General features: G+C 43.5%; 1 protein-coding gene and 1 pseudogene across 1 annotated transcript; both read right to left on the minus strand.

Moving 5' to 3' along the window:
- Positions 1-9,170: 9,170 nt before the first annotated feature.
- Positions 9,171-11,870, minus strand: LOC136493521 (SUMO-conjugating enzyme SCE1-like; annotated as a pseudogene).
- Positions 11,871-13,143: 1,273 nt separating this feature from the next.
- LOC136493520 (SUMO-conjugating enzyme SCE1-like) lies at positions 13,144-15,521 on the minus strand. Its single transcript, XM_066489622.1, has 6 exons — positions 15,446-15,521; positions 15,236-15,349; positions 15,053-15,136; positions 13,768-13,914; positions 13,543-13,656; positions 13,144-13,414 (listed from the first exon to the last, which is right to left on the minus strand). Exons 2-6 carry the CDS (start codon positions 15,305-15,307, stop codon positions 13,352-13,354), a joined length of 480 nt encoding a protein of 159 aa, XP_066345719.1. The 5' UTR covers positions 15,308-15,349; positions 15,446-15,521; the 3' UTR covers positions 13,144-13,351.
- Positions 15,522-19,434: the final 3,913 nt, after the last annotated feature.

The following is a 19,434-nucleotide window of genomic DNA, read 5'->3' on the forward strand; positions in this document are numbered from 1 at the left end:
GGCAGGGGCTGATTTTCTTGGCATGTTGGTGTGTAGTTAACAAGGAAGTTGTGATGGTAAGCGAGCAATGCTATTATAGTGTTATGTAAATGTAACTAGACTTGTGACTGCATCTCATGGGCAATACAAACCCCTTCATTTGCTCCAGTTTCAAATCACAAATGTCAATCAAAGGTCAGTGCATGAAATGCTTTGCCGAAGTGGATTTCAGATGCTTCCAGCCAGAACTTTCAAGCCAGCGAAATCAAGTGAATTTAGAGTTTTTTTTTTAAATTCAAATAGAACTAGTGCTGCTACAGAGTTGACTGAATCTTGGCGGATATAGGAAATGGGAAAACAATTTGATCGACAGAGGGCATCCCTGCATTTGAGATTAGGCTAGCAACTTTCTACTGTTTTTCTTCTAAAATGATCTTGGAGCCATTTGGATCCCTTCATTTTGGAGGAATTGGAATCTACTTAATAGATTAGGCTATTTGGCTTGGAATTTGAGATTCCACAATTTTTCAAAGTTCACGTATAAGTCTATCTCAAATTCATAGGGTAGGAGATGAAAATCGTTTCTATAGATCACCATGCCATGTTTCTACTCCGCAACTTATACCACTCTCTTCAACTTGCTTCCTATAGTAGAAATGCAACATATAAGCATCTTCCTTGCATAGCTAATAACAGTATACGAATATATCCCATATATAACCATATTAGCTTAATTAATATGTGCCTAAATTATAATTTATTAGAACGAATTCAATTCCAAGGATCCGAACGGGGCTATTGTTATTTAGAAGCAACCTTATGGCTACATTTTTTCCGTAAAAACAGACCTTTTTCTAATGGTGTTTAGAAACAACTTTAACCGCACCTTTTATTATTAGGATATGGTTACAAACCTGGAGTGTGCAATGAACGTACGAATCATGAAAGTAAACCTCTTCTATTGAGCCTATATTTTGAAATTGATGATCAAAGCTTTAAAAGTTCGACTGGATCTTGGTTTGAGCATATGTTATTTTAGTATTTGGCTAAGGGAAAAATGTTCTACTTGCTCTTAATAAGGCCTATAAATTATCATGCTAATTAAAGGAAAAAATAAAGTCATGCATCAATGGCACTACGAAAAAATAACACAAAATATCTCTATACCTATTTATAAATTGCTACTGCCATCATGGTAAAAATAACTCAAAATACCCTTGTACTTATTTATAAATTACATACACTGCCAATCATGGTTTTCTACATCTTGCATCTACCATTTTTATAGAAAAAATGAAGCTAAATATCAACAAAAGAAGACAAAACATATTTAGTCAATGTATAAGTCCATTACACACATGCATTTAATGGAAGATGACCGAAGAAGATCATGAAAACATAGAATAGCAGTGAAGCATTATGACCGAGACAGACGCAATATCAACGAACAAGACAAGCTCAATGACAAGTATATATGACCACTGATATCGATGGCATTGCAATTGCAACACTAGGCTCAAATGGCCATGGCTCCAAGTCTGACTAATTTAGTGATGATTGTAGTGCAAAAAAAAAAAAAAAAACTAAGGGCACCTCCGATAGTAAAAGCTAGCTACCTGACTTTTAGATATCATCTCATCTTTTATACATGTATAAACTGTTCTTTATATTCTCTCTCCTTTCAAGAAAAAGATATATGAGATATATATATCCCTAGTGTATTGGGACACACATTCTTCTATTCCCACTAGTTCAATTTTTTTTTACCTCTCTCTCCTCCACGTGGCATCTAATATCAGCTTAGAGGTGGCTATTGGAAGTGCCCTAATATGGAAGCCCTAGATTTGAATTATGTCTATCAAGAGAAAGCGTACCATGCTATATAATAATAGTAACAAGAAGACGAATAGTGAGGATGACTTCAAACTGGAAAAATAACCCCACGCATCCCAGCCCCTGCGTCGCTCCACCTCTGGGGCGACTCGGGCGGCCGGCTATCTACCGCGCCGCCGCTCCCTACCTTCTGCCCCTGTGTAGGGTCGAGATGGCGACTAGAGGGGGGCTGAATAGTCGTTTCTAAATTTAATCGCGCCGGCTAACCGAAACAAATGCGGAATTACAACAATCGGTATAGCCAAGACTACACCCCTCTATCGAAGTTCACAAGCACATTATAAAGATCCTAATTAGGCAACAAAGATACCGGGCTAGTTAGAACTCACCTATCCAATTCTAGGTGTAAGGTCACACAAACCTATGTCACTAGTATTTTACACACTGGGGAGCTCCTACACAATTCTAGTAAGCAAAAGCACAAGCCTCTTAAGCTCACTAGCAATGCTTAATAACAAGGCAACCAATGCTAAATTAAAGAGCGCAAATACTTAGCTACACAAACTAAGCAATGTGACTAACAAGTTACACAAACCGAATTAGCCACGCAAGGGAGCTACTTCTATACTACACAAGCAAGAAGGTAACTAGTGAGCTACACAAACTAACTAATTACAAAAGCAACTACACAAGCACAATGTATATGAAAGTAATTATAAGCTTGTGTAAGGGGATTGTAAATCAACGGGAAGAACAATGTTGACATGGTGATTTTCTCCTGAGGTTCACGTGCTTGCCAATATGCTACGTCTCCGTTGTGTCGACCGCTCACTTGGTGGTTCGACGGCTAATTGGCACCACCCGCCAAGCCCGCACGTCGGGCACCGCAAGAACCTACCCTGAAAGTGAGGGTAACTCAATGACACACTCAACTAGAGTTGCTCTTCGCGGCTCCCGCGGGGCGAGAACAATGCCCCTCACAAAGCTCTTCTCCAGAGCACCGCACAAGCTTCTTGCGGGCTTCGATGGAGACCACCACCAAGCCTTCTAGGAGGTGGCAACCTCCAAGAGTAACAAGCACCACCGGCTTGCAAGACGACCATCTAGTGCCAAGCACTCTCAAGCTAGAATCGCTCACTCACTCAATCGGATGAACACTATCAATCTAGAGCGAGTTAGAGGGCTCCCAAGCACTCTCAAGCATGGACACAAAGTCCCCCAAAGTGCTCTACCTACGCCATGGCCGAGACCACCTTCTATTTATAGCCCCATGGGATAAAATAGCCATTACCCCTTCACTGGGCATTTTTCGGGATGACCGAACGCGCCGGTCAGATCGACCGGACGTACCCTGCCAGCGCCCGGTCGCGCTACGCCGTTTCATCGCCGAGTTGATCCACATCAACTCCAACTTCATCTCCTTTGTAAATATGCCAACACCACCAAGTGTACACCACCATATGTATATGTGTTAGCATTTTTACAATCATTTTTCAAAGGATTAGCCACTCAACTTGCCACGCCACTCGATCCTAGCGACGATGCAAAGTTAGATCACTCGAGTGGCACTAGATGACCGATATGCAAACAAGTTTGCCCCTCTTGATAGTACGACTATCTATCCTAAACCCGGTCATCAACTTCTCTACACATCTATGACCGGTGAAATGAAATGCCCTAGGTTATATCTTTGCCTTGCGTATTCCATTTCATCTCCTCAATTGTTGATGCAACACATGCACCAACCAATCACCAAATGATATGACCCATTTCATATCATCACGTGACCGTATTGGTTCATCGATCTTGACTTTACTTGCTTTTCACCGTTGCCTTCGTCCATTGGTGCCAAGTCTTGCTCAAGCTTCACCGTCACGCGGTCCATCGCTCCAAAGCCTCCGACTTGCCCTTCACTCTTGCAACCGGTCCATCAAGCCAAGTCTTGTCTTGATCTTCTCCACCTTGATCACATGACTCAATGTTGTATCTCATGTGCAATGAGCTCTTTCATCATCACATGTGTGAGCTTTGCAACATCTCCGAGCTATTTCCACCTTCATGGCATATGTTGCTCACACACATGTACCTGTGGACTAATCACCCATGTATCTCACATAAACACAATTAGTCCACCTAGATTGTCACTCAATTACCAAAATCACATAAGGACCTTTCACTCTGGCTTCGCCGCCGCCCAAGCAGGTCGCTAGGAGGCCTGCGCGACTGCGAGGAAGGCGACGATGGGCCTTTCCCTGCTGCTCTTAGCGGCATCTTGAGCAACTTCAAGCAACGACGGTGATATCTCGTCTGGCGGTAGCAGAGCTCCACAGGAGTCCAAATCTGGGGGCCTTCATGAATAGATCCGGTGCCCCCGTGTGTGGATCTAGCGTCCCTCGACAAGGGCTTCCTTTGCTACTCCATCAGCGGCGCGGCGCGAGGTGGCGACTGGACGAGGGGCAGGGCGTCGCACGACGGTTGGGCGACACTATGGCTTGGGCGGCATGTGCCCGGGCGCCTAGATCTGCGACTCGATGGCCAGCTCCATGCTGGGGTCGGTGACTGCAGCGGCGCGGTGGCGATGGCTCTGGCCAGGGGCATCGGGGACGATGTCCTGGCTGAGCCCACAGGGGCTAGGGCACGCGCCTCGAGACAGCCGGTGGAGGCTAACCCTGCAACGGTATTGCGTGCCCTACCGGCTGGTTGTTGGGGCCGGATCTGGTGGTCCTACCGGCCGGCAACACCGCCGGGGGCCTGGTAGCCGGCAAGGGGGGCAGCTAGCGCAATAAGTGTGGGCCATGGTCACTGCCACGCACGGAGTTGATGTGGCATGGCGAAAGCTGTGTCCCTTGGACCGATGACGGCGACGTCTTCGGGCGTCGTATTCTTCCTTGGAAGCGTCCATCGATCGGCTCTCTACCCCTTTGTGCGGCGTGCTCTTCCTAGGTGTAATGCCTTGACCTTCTAGTTGGGCGCCAGTGGCGCCAGTGGTGTCACGTCCCTCCTTGGAGGCGTCGCTTTGGAAGCCCGTGACTGTCAGTCTGTGATGGCCGCCACCTCTGTGGCAAGGAAGGTGGAGGCCTAGCTGAGGATTCAAGTTTCCGGTGTCTACTACGGTGGAAGGTGGTCAGGAGGAGGGTGTTGTTGCGGCGATTGGAGAGCTTTGCATTTGTTTGGCAGTTTGGTGAGTTGCGACCACGAAGTTGGCGAGAAGGCCGGCGTGGGAGGCTCCCATGGAGTTGGCGAGGAGGCCGACGTGGGAGGAGGTGGCCAGCATATTGCATTGTTGAGGTGACCTGCGTGGTATGGCGGCCGGCGGTCCCGCTCAACGGCGGCTGTTTTAGCGTAAGGAGACTCTCTGCCCGGCAGCGGGAGGTTGTGTGTGGCACTTATGCTTCTATGAGACAGCTAGGTTACTAGAAGCTGTACGCGCCGAGTTCGTGGTGGACGGGAACAGCTTGGTGAGCGCCAGAGGCAGCTACTCACGCGTTGGTTTGGCAACTTGCAGCGGACTACGGCGGCTAGCCCTACTTGGCGGTGGCTAGTCCGATGTGGTACATCGTCTTGACAGGCGGCGCAAGTGGATCTGATTGCTGAAGGGCTACACGGCTCGCAGCGACCTACGGTGGCTAGTCCGGCCTGGCAGCAGGCTAGCTCGTTGTGGATCATCGTTGGTAACGACGGCGTGAGCGGTGATGACGGCGTGTTCGCCCTGACGTCCTTGACGTCCGGGAGGTGGCGGTGCAGTGTGGTGATTCAGTGCTAGTGGTGGTTCTTTTTTTTAGTTGAGTTTCGGCTGTGTGCGGTTTAAGTCGATGTCCCAATACGATCGACTGTAGTTTTTTTTCCCTTTGGTTGAGTTTATTTTTTTTGACTTGTTGGTCATTGTTGTATCGGTGTATGCCCACTTTGAGCTTATCTCCTGCCCGATTCATTTAAAAAAAGACAGATCGACGCTTGGATTCTACATGTTCGCTCTCCTGGTTGACAGTTAATTCTGTTGTTATATCCTTGAATGGTGGGCTCTTGAATCCAACTGAAGATAACCTACGTCATCAGATTAAACCATCATCAATCCGTCATATTAACCCGGGCTCTTGAATGGTTGGCTGTTGTTATATCCAGCTACAACTTTTATTTGAGCAAAATATCCAGCTTACAACTGCTGTTTTTTTTTAGGGGATCCAGCTTACAACTGCTGCTGCTGGTGGTTTATTTTTTTATTTTTTTTTAAGGAGGTGCTGCTGCTGCTGCTGGTCCAAATCGGCGGCTAAGGATGCCGGCCTGGCCCAAATCTTGACTTACAGTAAAGCCCAGGAGAAGCCAGAAAGAAAGAGAAGGAACGATGTGCTTGGGGGCTGGGTTGGGCTGGGCCGCTTCGCAACCCCCTGCTCCACTGGATTTAATTTCAAATCGGCGGCGGCGGCGGCGGCGGACCGAGGATCAGGAGGACGACGAGATGCCAAGGCTGCAGCGGAACGGGAGAAGCTCTGGATAAGATCGATCGAGGGAGGCGCATGCGTGTGTCAGATTCTGTTTTTGTGAAATACTAATATGCTACATAAACTTTAAAATGTGATAACTTTCTTATCAAACATTTATTTTTAATTCCGTTTACACCGTTACGTTCATTATGACGAGATCTATAAAAGTATATCCATGTTGGATATGTTTCAAAATAATTTTCGTGATGATAAAGTTGTGCACCTAGGAGTATAAAGTCTCAAATGCTGTAGTACAAAGTTTCAAACCTTGGAGTGTAAAGTTTCGAATTACAAAGTTCCATTTTAGGTATATAAAGTTCATAGCATGTCAGTACAAAGTTTGAAATGATTCCTAAATTTAGGTGTGTAGAATTTTGAAATCCCAAAGTTTTGAATGTGCTAGTTCCTGAATTTAAAATGTAAAGTTTGAAACTACAAAGTTTTAAAGATTGAAATACAAAGTTTTAAATGTGCTAGTATAACGTTTCTTAATTTTAAAAATAAATTTAAAATTACAAAGTTTTACACCTGAAAATAGATGTTTTAAATGTGCTAGTATAAGTTCCTGAATTTAAAATGTAAAGTTTGAAATTACAAAGTTCTAAAGCTTAAAATACAAAGTTTTAAATGTGCTAGTATCAAGTTCCTGAATTTTAAAAATAGTTTGAAAATACAAATTTTTAAATCTTAAAGTATAAAGTTTTAAATACGCTAGTATAAAGTTTCTGTATTTAAAATGTAAGTTTGAAATTACAAAGTTTTTAAAGATTGAAAAACAAATTTTCAAATGTGCCGGTATAAAGTTCCTGAATTTTAAAAATAAAATTTAAATTACAAAGTTTTAAATCTTAAGTAAAAAGATAAAAATGTGCTATTATAAAGTTCCTAAATTTAAAGTGTAAAGTTTGAAATTACAAGTTTCAGAGTTTGAAATACAAAGTTTTAAATGTGCTAGTATCAAGTCTTAAATATGCTAGTATAAAGTTCCTGAAATTTAAAAATAAAATTTGAAATTACAAAAGTTTTAAATCTTAAAGTAAAAAGTTTTAAATGTGCTAGTATAAAGTTTTTGAATTCAAAATTTAAGTTTGAAATTATAAAATTTCAAAGCTTGAAATACAAAGTTTTAAATGTGCTAATATAAAGTTCCTAAATTTTAAAAATAAAATTTGAAATTATAAAGTTTTAAATCTTAAAGTAAAATTTTTAAAATTTGCTAGTATAGAGTTTCTAAATTTAAAGTGTAAAGTTTGAAGTTACAAGTTTCAAAGTTTGAAATATAAAGTTTTAAATGTGCTAGAATAAAGTTTTAAATGTACTAGTGTAAAGTTTTAAATATGCTAGTATAAAGTTCCTAAATCTTAAAAATAAAATTTAAAATTATAAAGTTTTAAATATTAAAGTATAAAGTTTTAATGTGCTAGTATAAAGTTCCTAAATTGAAAATCGAGTAAGCTCATAGAAAATTTTATCGAGTAAGCTACTTCTTGGTGCGTCCGGCCATCCTGCCGTCGCGTCCGGTCATGTTGAAAACATTGCCGTGACGAAGAACAGTGTCATTTGTGCGTTCGGTCACTGCTTCGCTCAGCGTCCGATCACAGCTACCGACGTCTGTTGTTGCCGAGCAACTGATCTGATGCGTCTGGTCCTCCTAGGGCCGCGTCCGGTCACCTCCGCTGATCTCGTTTCTTCGCGATCTTGCGTCCAGCTTGGTTCACATCTTCGTGCTTGGACTATGCTTGATATCTTGGATCTTCTCTTATGGTGTTGATCGTGGGATCATCACGTCGCCTTCGTCCAAGTCATGTCTTACACCCTATTGAACTACAAAACAATTACTTGTAAATTCATTAGTCCAATTTGGTTATGTTGATCATCAAACACCAAAATCCAAAATAAATAGACCTAGGGTCCATTTTCCTTACACTATGCACATAGATATACAATTGTCTAGATACATAGCAAAAGTTATGTGCCTAGAAATACTAAAACGGCCTATAAATTGGAACAAGTTAGGTTCCAAACAAAAAGCAAATACCCATATATATTTCTAATAAAGCTATTTCTAGGTGTCGACTGTCGAGCTAACTCCTTTGTGAGTTGTAACACTTGGAGTTTGGGGTTGCCACTTTACAGGGGCAAAACAATTTTTTAATGAGCAATGCTACGGTACCCTTCTTACTTCTTAGGAAGTAATATTTTAAATAAATCTGAGCCATAGATATTTTTTAGATTTTTAAATTAATCAATTAATTAAAAAAGGAAAACTATTCTCAAATCCCTCTAATCATGCTGAGACATGGGTGGGCATGCAGCCCCTTCCTTGTTCTTGCGCATGGCTGCACCCTTTCTTTTGTGCGATTGTAGTCACGTCCTCTTTTTTCTGGTTCCCATGGCTAAACTAAACCTATCACAATATAAGGTTAAAATTGTACACCAATAACAACAGGCAGAAATAATTTTTTAGCGGCTTCATCGTGTATAAAGCTTGATGATATTTTTATGTTAAAATTAAAAACCAGTCATATTTTAGCTATCTTAATGTTTCATATATACCTACATAGTGTTTCATATACGTGCATGTAAGTTGGACATATATATACGCACGTTATGTTGCGTTCCTAAGTAACAAGTGCATCAAAAAATAATTAGTTTATTCTAATTAAATTATGTTATATCCAAAGTTACTAAAATAGAAAGATTCATCATATCTAATAGATCATGCATGCATCAATTAGATCTAAAAAAGATCTTTATATCTAAAATTTTACTTATTTTATCTATTACCTTCTAGAAAGTAATACATGATTCTAGCCCTTCGATCTAATCAAATGAACGGCTCACAGTCATTTAAGGGTACCACAGCAAAGCCCTTTTTTAATATCGATCGCACACCAACACTATATATGCTGATAGGGCATAATAATAAGACGTAGTCGGAGTGCACTTTAGCAGTTCCAATAAGCGTACGGCTAAGCACAATCATGACAAGTTCCACTACACCAAAATAACTACCAAAATAACTATTACTTGGTTAGCAGCAAGTGCGTTGTAGAGGTCCACGGCTACACGAGCGAGGGATACCTCTTGGCTTGCTCACGGACACGTCTCTTGTATTCTGGCATATTCTGCGAATGAATGGCACAGAAGAACACAATGATAAGCACATAATCATATAAAAAATAGAGAATTTTCAGGCTAAATTATTTTAAGACCTTTGCAAAGAAATCATAAGCAAAATCCTGTGCTAGAGAGGCTGGATTTGGGTTATCCAGCAGCTCCTGGATGCCTATAAGAATTTGCCGCACTGTGATAGAAGGCGCCCATGCCTAAGAAATTAGCCATGAAGGCCAAGTGATGTTATTTGCATGATATAGAATTGTAGTGATACTGAAAAAGAAGAAAGTGTCCACTCAGTTGAAGCTTACATCACCAAGTATTGACAGGCATACATCCCCGGAATCATAGACATTGACATGGAAAAACCTTCGTGGAAACTTGCAGGTTGGAGGGTTACTTGGGTAATTTTCAGTAAAATGGAGAGTAACTGGGAAATATCCACCTCCCAATCAGTCTGCATAAAGATGAATCAAACATGATCCTAGTTATATGCTAAGACAGTTTGGGATGGGGAGTATGAGTAGAGCGACAATTTATGGTAACACGATGAGATGAAAACTATCCACCAATAGAAAAAAGTGGTATTATGAAAACAGATTTGAGAGTGTGTATGGCAAAAACTATTGAATTGAGAACCCGTAAAAAATGGAAAACATTTACAAATAAAGCAGAACAACAAATGGGGCCAAAATCACAGGTTTCGTTTAAGCCTTCATGACCTTAGCACCATATAAACTCTTGTATGCCAGAGGGAACACCAAAAATTTGTTGTAGTAGAATAGGACCATAAACTCTTCTATGCAAGGGAAAACCCTGAATATATTATAGTAGAATGGAACTGTGTTTTTTCTATGCAAGCAGAAAATCCTGATTTCTTAGTGGAACAGCTCATCTACGCAAGAGTAGATACATGGGTTCTTTCCAAACTTTACCTTTTAGTCATATTATATGCTAGTTTCTAGGTGGGACAGGATCAGACCATATGTGCACACGACAAAACTGAACAAGGATCCCACAGTCACTAAGATTGTCAAGTGTCAACCACAGTACCAGCATACACAGAAAGGGTTGATAAGCTCTTATGGTTTTTGATTCTTACACCTTACTTGATAGAGCATCAGATTGTCCAACACATCCAGCAGCATTGTTGGCTTGGCCACAATGCCAGGAAACTATGGAGTTCTATGTCACTTAAGCTGAAAGGCTATGCATTTTTAAAACCAGAATTCTGGGGGGAAAAAACTTGAAAAGATGGCAAGAATTTTACCGTAATATGTTATTATAAAGGAGTAAGAAAATATCCCTCTACCACTAGCACTCCTGGATTCTGAAAATCTTGTCAGATCATAATGCTTGCATGTTTCTGTTTTGGGACAATAGACTAAAATGGTTATTTTTTCAACCAATACATAACCGGCCAGTTAGGAAGTGGAGCGTGAGAGATTGCTAAGTCTTATATAGAACGTTTAACATGTCATCAGAATAAAGTGGCACTTGCAACCAATTGGAAAAGCTTCATTTGGTTTCCAAACAAAACAATATGCCTGCAGATTCCGCTGAATCCTTCATGAACAACAGAACAAGCACAGTAAACCCAAATATAGTTAACTAGAATAATGACAGGGCTGCCATCTATGAACAATGTTGCAGGATTAGGCTCATTGTATTCATTTCCCAACCTTTAGCAGTACAAAAATGTTCCAGATGCAGTAGTTGGAAGGGTTTCGCAGCCCAGAATGAAGCAAGTGCTCAGGATCAAGTACTGCAAACCCCTAGTGAAACCTAGTCCCCTTATTTGGCCCTTTGGCTTCACACAATGATGATCAGATCTAGCATCTTAGCTAGTACAAAAGATGGATATATTCTTCTCCAGTTTCCCTTTCGTAGAATAAATCGGTTTATATTTTTTTCAGGTTGAACAAAAGCCAGACACATTCGACAGAACCGAAGAAAAGGACGCGTGCCAACTGTTGAACAAAAGTCAGATACATTCGACTGAACGCGTGCCAACTGCCAAACACACTGCAGCACATGGGCCATGGCAGAAGATTTGCGGGGAGGACTGGGGAGTGAGATGTGGCTTACGCCTTCTTTGCCGGGGACGATGCAGTTCCAGAGCATGAGGTTGACAGAGCCATCCGGCAGCGTCGCCGGCTTGGCCACGAAGCCCTGAAAAGAAGGAAGCAAGCATCGCATCAACTCCCCAATCTTAAAACAGCAACGGAGCGTGGATCTACTAGACTAGCAGTAAGAAGACGCGGCGAGGATGATGGCGTGCACGCACGTGGGGGTGGCTCTTGCGCCACGCCTTGCGCTCCTCAGCGAGGCGACCGCGGGCGGCGCCTCCGGACGGCATCCGACGAGCCCGGCTCTGGCTCGCTGTGCCTGTCCTTTTGCGGGAAATCGCGCGAGAGCAGTGGTTGGAATTGGGAATTTGGGATCGAGTGGAATAGTGGATGTTTGCCCGCCGCTCCGGTTCAGCTCCCGGTGGGTTTAGGACATGTTAATGGAATGCAGTTGGCGGCCCGAAGCCCGAGGTACTAGCTTTTCCCCCTCTTGACGTGGGCTTGGGCCTTCGCTTACCAGCCCATGTTTTCTCTCTCTCTCTTGACGTTTTTTTGGGAGCAATAAACAAAAGAAAATGTCATTTTTATCTTCTGAATTATTATTATCATAGTGTAGGTTATTTTCTCTAACTTCAAAAGCAAGTAAACTACCTCTCTTAACTTTAAAACCCATTTAAATTGACCCCATGCCCTGGGTAGAGGATGGTTTGTCATTTGTAATTAAAATTTTCTAATAAACACTTGAGTAAGGTTTTAAAACTACAGAAAATTATCTCTAAGGTTATTAAGATTTTCAGAAAAATCTAGATTGGGACATCCAAATAAAATATTTAGAGATTGTGGAAAATAAATCTAGAAGCCTCCATAAACATGATTTGGCTCTAGGGAAATGGAAAGAATATCTAGAAAATTTTCAAAACATGTTAATCAATGTCTAAACACATTTAAAAATTCTCCATAATAAAAACATGATATGTAACTAGCATGAATAATGCATTCATGTTGGTTGAATCTCGTGTTTTTGTCGTGAAAAGTTTATAAAAAGACAGTTAGAGTGATTGAAATGTTTTGTTAATTTTTAAGAAAAATCTAGATATTTTTTCCCATTTCCCTAGAGCTAAATATATTTTTGAGATATAATTTCATGGTTTATATATACTTTTATTTGAGTTTCTTGTATCCCAGTCTCTCTATGTTTTTTTCTCTCAAAAGTTTACAAGCTTGGAGACCATTTTTGTGATTTAATAACCTTTGCGTGTTTGCTAATTTTTTTTTTAATGAAAATGGTAAAATCAGCCTAAAAGCCGCTCCTAACAAGAGGAAGGAGGTAAAAAAAATGGTTTTGACCTACCAATCAAGTTACTTGGACAACTATGGCAACGGTCCTGGCCTGACTCGATGAACTGAATTTCCCCTAACAGAGGTAGTTCTGGACTGTATCACATCGATCCCACCGCACTCTGTTCGGTTGAGGATTCTTTTTTATTTCTTTGAAAATGATGAAGCAACTAAGTGCTCTCTATTAACTCGGACATGCTGCAGCTTTTGTCTTCTCTACTCGGACCATTTTTTTTTAACCTTCTTGTTCAGCTTCAATTACAAACAAAATTACTTTCAGCAATTCCGTGTTACGCTGGTAACGGAATCCGGGACAGCCAGTTACGAGAAAGGAAAATGTGAATCACTCATATTTGCAGAATGCAGACACTAAAAGGCACAATATAGAACAGAAGCTTGCTTCATGTACGACAAGCCACTGAAATGCATTTAAAAAGTTCCAACAAGCCTACTGAAATGATGAATAATATAAGCACAATCTTGACAATGCCCAACGAAGTGAGGAACTGGTTTGGTGCCAGAGATGGTCCAACGTTACACAAGTGAAGGGTAACGCTTGGCCTGTTGACGAACACGACTCTTATACTCTGGCATATCCTGCAAACGACAATGAATGGCACACAAGAAAACGCAATGGTAAGCGCCTGAGTGAATTGTAAGGATGAAAATTCCTTATTATATTTTAACTTCCTACTGTAAGTTTTTATAAATTATGTAAAAAAAACCTCTATAAAGAGCTTGCAGCATAAGTTCTGCGCTGAGGAGTCTGGATTTGGATTATCAAGAAGGTCCTGAATGCCGATTAGAATTTGCCGCACTGTGATAGAAGGTTTCCATGCCTGAAAGAAATATATATAGAAAAAAAAATGATGTCCAAGTGATCAGTGATGCTTTCTGTATGGCATGCAACTGATATCATCCTGTAAATATAGTACACAGTTGAAACTTACGCTGCCAAGGATCGACAAGCATACTGAACCAGTTTGGTAGACATTAACATGGAAGAAACCTGCCGGAAACTTGCAGTCGGGAGGTCTACTTGGGTAGTCTTCAGTAAAATGCAAAGTCAATGGGAAATGCCCACCCTCCCAATCAGTCTGCATATATATAGACATAAGACATGTTGCTCAACAAGATAAGGAAAAGGACAACAATTCTATGGTGCCTCAATTGTAAAAAGTGTTTTTAAACGTTAAAATGGTAGAGAACTGCTGTTTTATATTAATTTTATGACGGGGAGGAGTCAATACCTAGGCCAGAAAAAGTGCTAAATTGTGAAAGTAGCTTCCAAGCATTTCATGTGTCAATATATTTCAACACTTAAGATATGAATATGAATGTGTAACTCACTTTCGTTCCAAATAAAGGATTGACTACTCCGAATGAGGTAGTACTAAGAACATTAATTAGGTGTCATGTAGGACATTTACTGACATATATCAAGTAATTAAGGTTTAAGGAACAGAGAGATAGGAGCAATATGATATAACCTGTGCACAAAAAACAACTTTTGAAACCTGCATGTATTTTGGAATAATTGTTATGGACACAATTCATACAACTGACTTGTGATTTATAAGAAACAACACCATGGCATTCATGGTCCCTCCAATGCGTATTGCCTTGCTTCAGTTAGATGTTCAACTAGGATAAAAGATGGCAATGACAGGATATTTGAGGAGCTAGTATCTCCACTAAAAAAACAAGCTGGACTCAATAAACAAACTACTTCGTTGGATATGCAGATACTATTTCGGATAAGGTTTTGAGTCAAACTAATAAAACTTTGATGATTACAAAAATATCACGTTTGGAGAGGCAGGACTAAACAATAGATTGGAAATAGCCTTAACAAACTTTTCTACGGAAGTGCAAAAGTCTTGTTTGTTGTCTTTTCACCTTTTTCTAATATAAAAAAGGAACCATATCTAATTGTCCATGCGGCCCTGATGTGCATAGGGCACGTCATTTCTCTTTCGATGCAATATCTTAAAATAGTTATGCTTCCATTAACACGATTCAAAAAAAAAGATAACAAGCGGGATTTGGAGTTGTAGCATAATATTCCCGAAAGTTCTTGTAGCATAAGAACAAGTGACAGATATATAAAATTCAGAGCAACACATTGGGGGTCGTCACGCAAGAAGACGGCCGACTTGAATACTTTTGCCACCATGCACAGCGCTGCAGAACAGATCGAAAAGGTTAGGACGTGCTGGGGTGAGTTTTGCTTACGCCTTGCTTGCCGGGGACGACGCAGTTCCAGAGCATGAGGTTGACGGAGCCATCCGGCAGCGCCGCTGGCTTGGCCACGAAGCCCTGAAAAAGAAGATAAGCCAGCATCGTCATCAAACGCTCCAACCTTAAAACTGCGAGGGAGCGTAGATCGACTAGCAATAAGAGGATGATGGCGCGCACGTGGGGATGGCTCCTGCGCCACGACTTGCGCTCCTCGGCGAGGCGGGCGCGGACGACGCCTCCGGAAGCCATACCAGCCGAATGGAGCCTGTCCGCCACCAACGAGAGCAGCAGCTGCAGCGCGACGCAAGACGACGCCTCAGCCCTCAGTCCGGTGGTGTGGTGGCAACTGGGAAGTGGGATAAATAGGAGGGATCGAGGGGGAGTTACCGCGTCCGCGGCCCGCGGGTGGAGTGCCAACCCGACTCGTCGGCTACCCGAGGTTTTATCCCCCGGCGGCGGTGGCCCTGCCGCTTCTTCTCCTCTTTCCTTCTGTGTTATTACTATTATTATTTAATTAATATAAAGTTTTATTAGGCAATGTTTGGTTTTTAAGAATTGCGAGAATTTAGAAAGTAATCTAATAATGAGATGGGGAGTATTTTCTAGATATTTCTTTCAAATCATAGATCTAAGCATGGCTTGAAAAACACTCTTCGGAGAAGATAGCGCTGTACTTTCTGTCGAAGAGGAAGAGAGGAGCATGACTCAGCGTCAGCTTCTTGGCTGTCAGTCTTGTTAGGGCGTGTTTAGTTCCGAAAATTTTTGGCTTTTGGCTACTGTAGCACTTTCGTTTTTATTTGACAAAAATTGTCCAATTATGGATTATTTAGGCTTAAAAGATTCGTCTCACGATTTCTCGGCTAACTGTGTAATTAGTTTTTTTTTTCGTCTACATTTAGTACTCCATGCATGTGCCGCAAGATTCGATGTGACAGTTACTATGCAAAAATTTTTGGTTTTTGGGTGGAACTAAACGGGGCCTTATTTTTGTTACCACTGCTTACCGGTCCATGCCATACGAAATTATCGGCCCAGTGGGTGTGGGTCTGACCAAATGGGCAGCCCAGTATTATATTTTTGGGTCATATTTGATTCCATAATGCTGTGTGCGGGGCGTCAACGGCTTGCTCCACTCACGCCTTCTCTATCTAAAAAAAATTGGACGCATTTCTCTTCCTCCTCGCCCGTTGCAGCCTCCATTGTGCACGCTACCAGCCACTGGCACGCCGTCGAGCTCCTAGCATGCACGATAGAGCCGGTGAGCGCTCCACGACGGATGCTCCAGCAAGCAGACGAGGGGAGGAGCTTCGTGTGACGCTGCCCCGCCGGCAAATTGCTCGTGCCACTACCGCATCGGCAAGCTCCGCGCTACTGCGAGCTCCCCGCGCCACCGACCTCCGCGTCGGCGTCAAGCTCCGCAACGATGAGTATCTACCCGTCCAAGCAACAAGGTAACACTGCGTTGCAAGTGTATGTTTTAGGTGTTTCAACTGTTTTAGATGAATGTTTCAAGTTGTTTTATCTGGATATTGCAAAAATACATCTAGATGTTGCATATGTTGCAATACGTATATAAAAATATTTCATCTATTTCAGACGTATGTTGCGAGTGTTTTTATCTGAATGTTGCATATGCTTTATACATATGTTGCAAGTGTTTTTATCTGAATGTTGCATATGCTTTATACATATGTTGCAAGTGTATGTTTCAAATGTTTCATCTGTTTCAGACGTACGTTGCATTCAAGTGTTTCATGTTGCAAGTGTTTCATAGGTATGTTCAGAGAGTCACGGGGGCACAGTGAGTGATGGGGGCATGACCGGGCGTGGGGGGATGGGGTGTGGAGTGCCAGGGGCCTGAGGACAGGGCGAGCCAGAGGGGCTACAGACGGGGCGTTCTGGGGGCCACGCGGACGCGCCGCGCTTGTGGACCGACATTGGAAGGCAGGGCGAGCCACGCTGTAACATCCGGTGTTACGAGCTCGTTTAGCACAGCGATTTAGGCCTAAAAAAAATTAATTAACCAAGCTCTCATGTTTTAAAATTTTAAACTCACATGAGATGATAAACCAATTTTATGCTATTCATTTGTGGTTGAAGGAATCAAATAAATATCATAAGTTAGTTACTTAGTGCGTGAACATGTTAAGCGAAATCCAAATGAGGAAAATAGAATAGGTAGTTTTAATCGTTTAACACGAAGAACAATTTATATGAACAGAAATAAAATACAATGGGTATATAGTACTTAAATAAAATTCGAAGTGTAAGTCGAGTAGATGGAAATGCAACTTTTGTTTCGGTAAACAAATGTTCTTAGTATATTTGATAGCTCAAGATTTGAATTTGGCATTTAATTTCAGCTTCTAGAACTAAAAGGACCAAGTCATATTGCCTAATGACCACGCCGTTCTGGCATTTAAATTTTGATTAAAAGTCTTAAACACTAGATCTATGTTCTTGCACCGTTAGTTGCATCATAGTGAGTACCTTAGTATGGGGTAGTTCATGGGCTGATTTGAATTTGGGTTGGTATTGTAAAAATTGCTCAAACTTCCATAGAACGTGCTGTTGGGCTGGTTCTGGTCACAGTTCATGACCAGGCGCACTGCTTGACGAACCTATTTTGGCGTGTCTCTATCTTTCTTGATAAATTGTCTAAGTTTGCGTTTGATGCTCCTCGTGATAGCCCTTAGTACCCACTTGAGCCCTGTGGAATTGGGTTGGCCTCAATCGAGCTAGGTTTGCGTATCCGCTCACTTCAAAAGTCGTGCAAGTACTACGTTTGGCCGTTTGGCTCCGTGTTCACGGTCACCATGCGTGCTGGCGCTGCTGGCGCCAGCCGCAGGCCGTGGCCGCGCTGTGCTGTGGGCCATCTCACGCGTCGGTCGGGGCCGCGCAGCGCCTTAGCCTCGCATCGTCCTGGCCTCCGCGTTGTCCTGACCTCTGCTGTTGCGTGCGCGCCACTGACCGCTGGCGTCGGGCTCGGCCATGGCCGGTCGTGGCCCCTCCTTGCGGGCCAGCGCGCACACGTCTCGCCGGTCGGGCCGACGTCGTCGTGTGCCTCTCATCTCGCCTTGTCCTCTTGTGAACCTAGCCGCGTCGTGCCGTTGTGCTGCATGCAGGGCCAAGGCGAGTTTGCAGTTGTCGCTGCGTGGCCATCGTGGCGCTCCCTCCACCACTCGATTCACTACCGCGTAGCGGCTTTGGATGCTTGACACTGCTGACATGCTTGGTCATTGACCTAATCACAGGGGTGATGGGACACCGCCCTGCCTCACCCTGTCCCCGTAAGCAGATGCCGATGAGCCCCGCTCGGGCCTGGCCACGCCAAGCCGAGCACTTTCCGCCAAGCGCCCTCTTGTGTCCGGTCAACCGTGAGCATGTGCTCGGGTTGCCACGAACGATCGGTACCGCCCTGCCTTTATCCGTGTGGCTCGCTCGTGTGAACTTCCCCGTCTACGCCGTGCGCAGCGCCGCCACCCCTTTCCTCTCTCGTACTCGCCAGGCCAAGCTTCGCAACACAATTCCCTACTCTAGGTGATAGTTTAGGAAGTCGCCTTGCTAGGTAGGCTCTAGCGAGGCCATGTGATGCCTTGGCATGGACAAATTTGGTGTGATACTTGCCGCCGGCCATTTACGCTGCCACATCGGTGAATCGGGGAGGTAAGGCCGTAGAATGGGTGGCGGTTCAATTACTCATGCTCCTGAGCTCGCCTCGACCTTATTCAGCTGGTGCTCACATCATTCTGGTCAGGGACCTCATTGGTGATGCGGTGGCACACTGATGCCACGCTCGGAGCACTGCCGTATCGCGCGAGCGCACGTGGCCGGGATCCTTCGGACCTTCCCCATCTCAACCGGCTACGTGGCTTGTTTTGGGGTAAGCTCTTGTTGCTCCCTCACCTCCCCGTTGCTCTCGTCACCGCGCTAGCTCGTCGGAACAGCCGTTCCATCACCGCAAAACCACCGCTTGCTGCTGTAGAGGACCCTAGGGCGCCTCCCCATGCTCCACCGCTTCCAATCGTCATCGGCAGGGTCGTAGACGGTGGTCGACCTCGTAGTTGGGCCAGCGCGGGTCCCTGGTGTCCGGCGCCGCAACCATGTGCCGATTGGAGCCGCGCCGTCGCGCGCAGGGCGGTAGGGACTGCTCCGTTGCGAAGGTGATTTGCTTCAGGGACCTTTGTGCAAAGCCTAGGTCTATGGGAATAGGGCGGGTTGCGGTCGTGCGTTTATCTGAGTAACCGAGTCCTTTTCTGCAAAAATCATCGCCGCGCGCGGGCCTCCCAGCCTTAGGCCATTGCTAGGGCGGCCTGCTGCGCGCAGCCACGCCCTGCACGGACGGTCTTGGGTCGCTGCCTGCGCTGGGCCGGTCA

Source organism: Miscanthus floridulus, chromosome 11 (assembly GCF_019320115.1).
Source record: "Miscanthus floridulus cultivar M001 chromosome 11, ASM1932011v1, whole genome shotgun sequence".
Lineage (NCBI taxonomy): Eukaryota > Viridiplantae > Streptophyta > Magnoliopsida > Poales > Poaceae > Miscanthus > Miscanthus floridulus.

Coding starts and splice junctions, on each gene's coding strand:
- LOC136493520 (XM_066489622.1), bottom strand. CDS start 15,307: ATGGCTTCCGGAGGCGTCGTCCGCGCCCGCCTCGCCGAGGAGCGCAAG. Junction 13,915..15,052: donor TCGTCCCCGGCAAGCAAGGC/GTAAGCAAAACT, acceptor ATATATATGCAG/ACTGATTGGGAGGGTGGGCA. Junction 13,657..13,767: donor GCTTGTCGATCCTTGGCAGC/GTAAGTTTCAAC, acceptor TATTTCTTTCAG/GCATGGAAACCTTCTATCAC.